General features: G+C 45.9%; 1 protein-coding gene across 1 annotated transcript; it reads left to right on the forward strand.

Annotated features, from left to right (window-relative positions):
• Positions 1–1,376: 1,376 nt before the first annotated feature.
• On the forward strand, positions 1,377–2,371 carry LOC128169970 (uncharacterized). Its single transcript, XM_052835984.1, has 2 exons — positions 1,377–2,081; positions 2,174–2,371. Exons 1-2 carry the CDS (start codon positions 1,377–1,379, stop codon positions 2,369–2,371), a joined length of 903 nt encoding a protein of 300 aa, XP_052691944.1.
• Positions 2,372–3,111: the final 740 nt, after the last annotated feature.

Below are 3,111 nucleotides of genomic sequence, written 5' to 3' on the forward strand. Positions count from 1 at the left end.
GTACCGATTGTCGCCGATGTCAGCACTGTCTCGAGTCTCACTGCGGGAAATCAAGACATTCTGTTGTCTTAGCCGTCTGCCAGACTGCCTGTACAACGTGTGAAAACGCGGACGTCATTCTCGAAAGCACGTGCAAGGAATGCGGAGATCGGTGCGAACGTTGTTCTAAGATAAAAAGACCAAACGATTTATTAGACCCCCCCTGTCCGGGAAAGTGTGGGTTTCGTGAGCGTGTGTTCAAGACTGTATGATCTGTGTTCCTGTATATTCCACGAAAACCACAGAGGGTATACGGTCGTGTTTCACAACCTGTCATATGACGGCCCGTTCCTGCTTCAGTACCTTCTGTCGCAGACCGTACGCCCTTCGTTTATTATCTACAGAGGTAGTAAAGTACAGATGTTCAACGTAAGCGCTCTCCAGATCAGAGTCATAGATTCCTTTAATTTTTTACCCATGGCCCTGGCTAAATTACCAGAGGCATTCCTACTGGAATCTCTGGTCAAAGGATATTTTCCACATTTCTTCACGTGCCGGGAAAATTTGTCGTACGTCGAACCCTATCCGCCCCCCGAGACATACGGACCCGATGGCATGTCAATAGAAGGCCGAGAAAAATTTAACAAATGGTATCGGGGAAAAATCAACAGCGGAGAAGTGTTTGACTTTCACAGCGAAATGGTGAAATACTGCCGAAGCGACGTTGATATACTGCGCCGAGCCTGTATTAAATTCAAACACCTTCTACATGAAGCGACTGGCAGAGACGGAGGTCGCGCCGTAGATGCATTTGACTCTTGCACCATCGCCTCTCTTTGCATGGACGTTTACAAGCTGAAATTCCTCGAAGAGCAGTGGCAAATTATCGTTAAGGAAAACGACATCGAGAGCCCGGTAGATGCTAAAACGCTGAACGGAAAAACATCTGTCTATTATCGAAATGATTGGATAGACTGGAGCGAATTTAGAAAAATGAACCCGGAAATTGTCAAAGAAGTATTCGTGAAGTCTGCCATTGCTCGCCCGCCAGCAAACGGGTATCAGGCTCGCGTCCCCTTTAGCAAAAAATTAATAGCATGGCTCGAATGGTTGATGCATCGCACATGCGCAAGCGGCCAACACCTGACTATTTCCCACGCATTAAACGAAAGGGGGGAGTACAGAGTACCGGAAACTCGGTATCGACTAGACGGTTACGTGGCGCCGACCCCCGAATTTCCCGCCGGAGTCGCGTATGAATTTTACGGCTGTCGATTTCCCGGCTGCCCCGTTTGCTTTAAAAAGGGGAATGATATTTTACTGCCAAACTCCCAGTATACCGCTTCCGAGTTGCTTGCACGGACTCGTTAGAAAGAAAAAAAGTTAAGAGTCTGGGAATGAAACTTGTCGTCATCTGGGAACACGATTATGACAAATTGCTTGAAGAGGACCCTGACGCCAAAGCCTTTGTCGCCAATCTGGACTTGACCGATCGTCTAGACCCCCGCGACAGCCTCATGGGTGGTCGTACAAATGGTTGTGTTTTGTACAAGAGAGCATCACAAGGAACACAAATCAAATATGTCGATTTTACCTCGTTGTACCCATTCGTTTATAAGATAGCGCGATATCCCACCGGACATCCCGAACTAGCAAAAGTAAAAGTTTTACCGCCTCGAGGTCTTTTTCACCCAGTGCTAGGCTACCGCTCATACGAAAAGTTAACGTTTCAACTGTGTCGATCTTGTGTGGAGCGCCAACAGAAAGAACCTTGCGCATGCTCAGACGCGGACAGAGTACTGACGGGTACTTACTGCACACCCGAACTTCTCAAGGCAATCGAAAAGGGGTACAAGATCCTCAAAATCTACGAAGTCTACCACTGGGAGGATTCGACTCAGTACGACCCCTCGTCCAAGACGGGCGGGCTTTTTGCGCCTTACATTAACATGTTTTTAAAAATAAAACAAGAGGCCAGCGGGCGACCCGACTGGGTCAAGACGGAGGACGACCTCGCTCGATACATCGAAATGTACGAGCAAAGGGAGGGCATTCGTTTAGACCCCGACAATATCGAACACAACCCGGGGTTACGTAGCCTGGCAAAGCTATTATTGAATAGTTTCTGGGGTAAATTCGGTCAGAGAATGAATCTATGCAAAACGCAGATTCTGCCCACGTTTTGTTCGAACAGATGGCCAATCCGACCATAGAAATTCAAGATTTTAACATCATTGACGACCACCATCTCATGCTGACCACTAAACGGACATCGGAGGACATGTGCGACCCCGGTCATAGCAACGTTTTCTTGGCGTCGTTTACCACTTGCTGGGCCCGTCTTAAGTTGTACGAACTATTAGATATGTTGAAGACTCGCGTTCTGTACTAGGACACAGATTCGGTGATCTATACTCAAAAAGAGGGGGAAATAGAACCCCCAGTCGACGATTATCTAGGCGAACTCACCAATGAATTAAAAGAAGGCGACTGGATCACCGAGTTTGTATGCAACGGCCCTAAAAATTATGCATACAAAACCCATAAAGGGAATGAGGTATGCAAAGTCAAGGGTTTTCCCCTCAATTACACCAACTCGACGATCCTTAATTTAACCAGCATGAAAGACGCCATGTTCAATCGAGAGGACTCCGCGGCGGGAAACTATTACACTGTCAATCCGGCCAAAATCAGTCGAGAAAAAATTCATAGCGAACTTTATAGTCAAGAGGAAGTTAAGAAATATGCGGCTGTGTATACCAAAAGAGTCGTGCAGCCAAATTTAACAACACTTCCTTATGGTTATTAATAAAAAAAAAATCGAGTGTTTAGACTGTGTTTTATTAGCCTAAAAAAAAAATAAAAGCTATATTTGTTAACAATGTTTTTTTTTGTTTAATGAGGTCTACAGTTTATAATGAATATCTCCTCTTTTACAATTAAAATGTCAGCCACGTTGTCCTTCTCTTTTTTGGGTACACGTATGCCAGGCGGTGACGCCGCTTTTCTCTTTCTACTTCCCGCGTAAATAAGACCGGCTCCGTGTTGTGGGGGTCCCGTTTTCTCCTTGTTGGAAATTGACGACAATGTCTCCTCGGTATTAACCCCTTGATCACAAGATTGACATTTTTC

This window comes from Crassostrea angulata, unplaced genomic scaffold (assembly GCF_025612915.1).
Source record: "Crassostrea angulata isolate pt1a10 unplaced genomic scaffold, ASM2561291v2 HiC_scaffold_267, whole genome shotgun sequence".
In the NCBI taxonomy this organism is placed as follows: domain Eukaryota; kingdom Metazoa; phylum Mollusca; class Bivalvia; order Ostreida; family Ostreidae; genus Magallana; species Magallana angulata.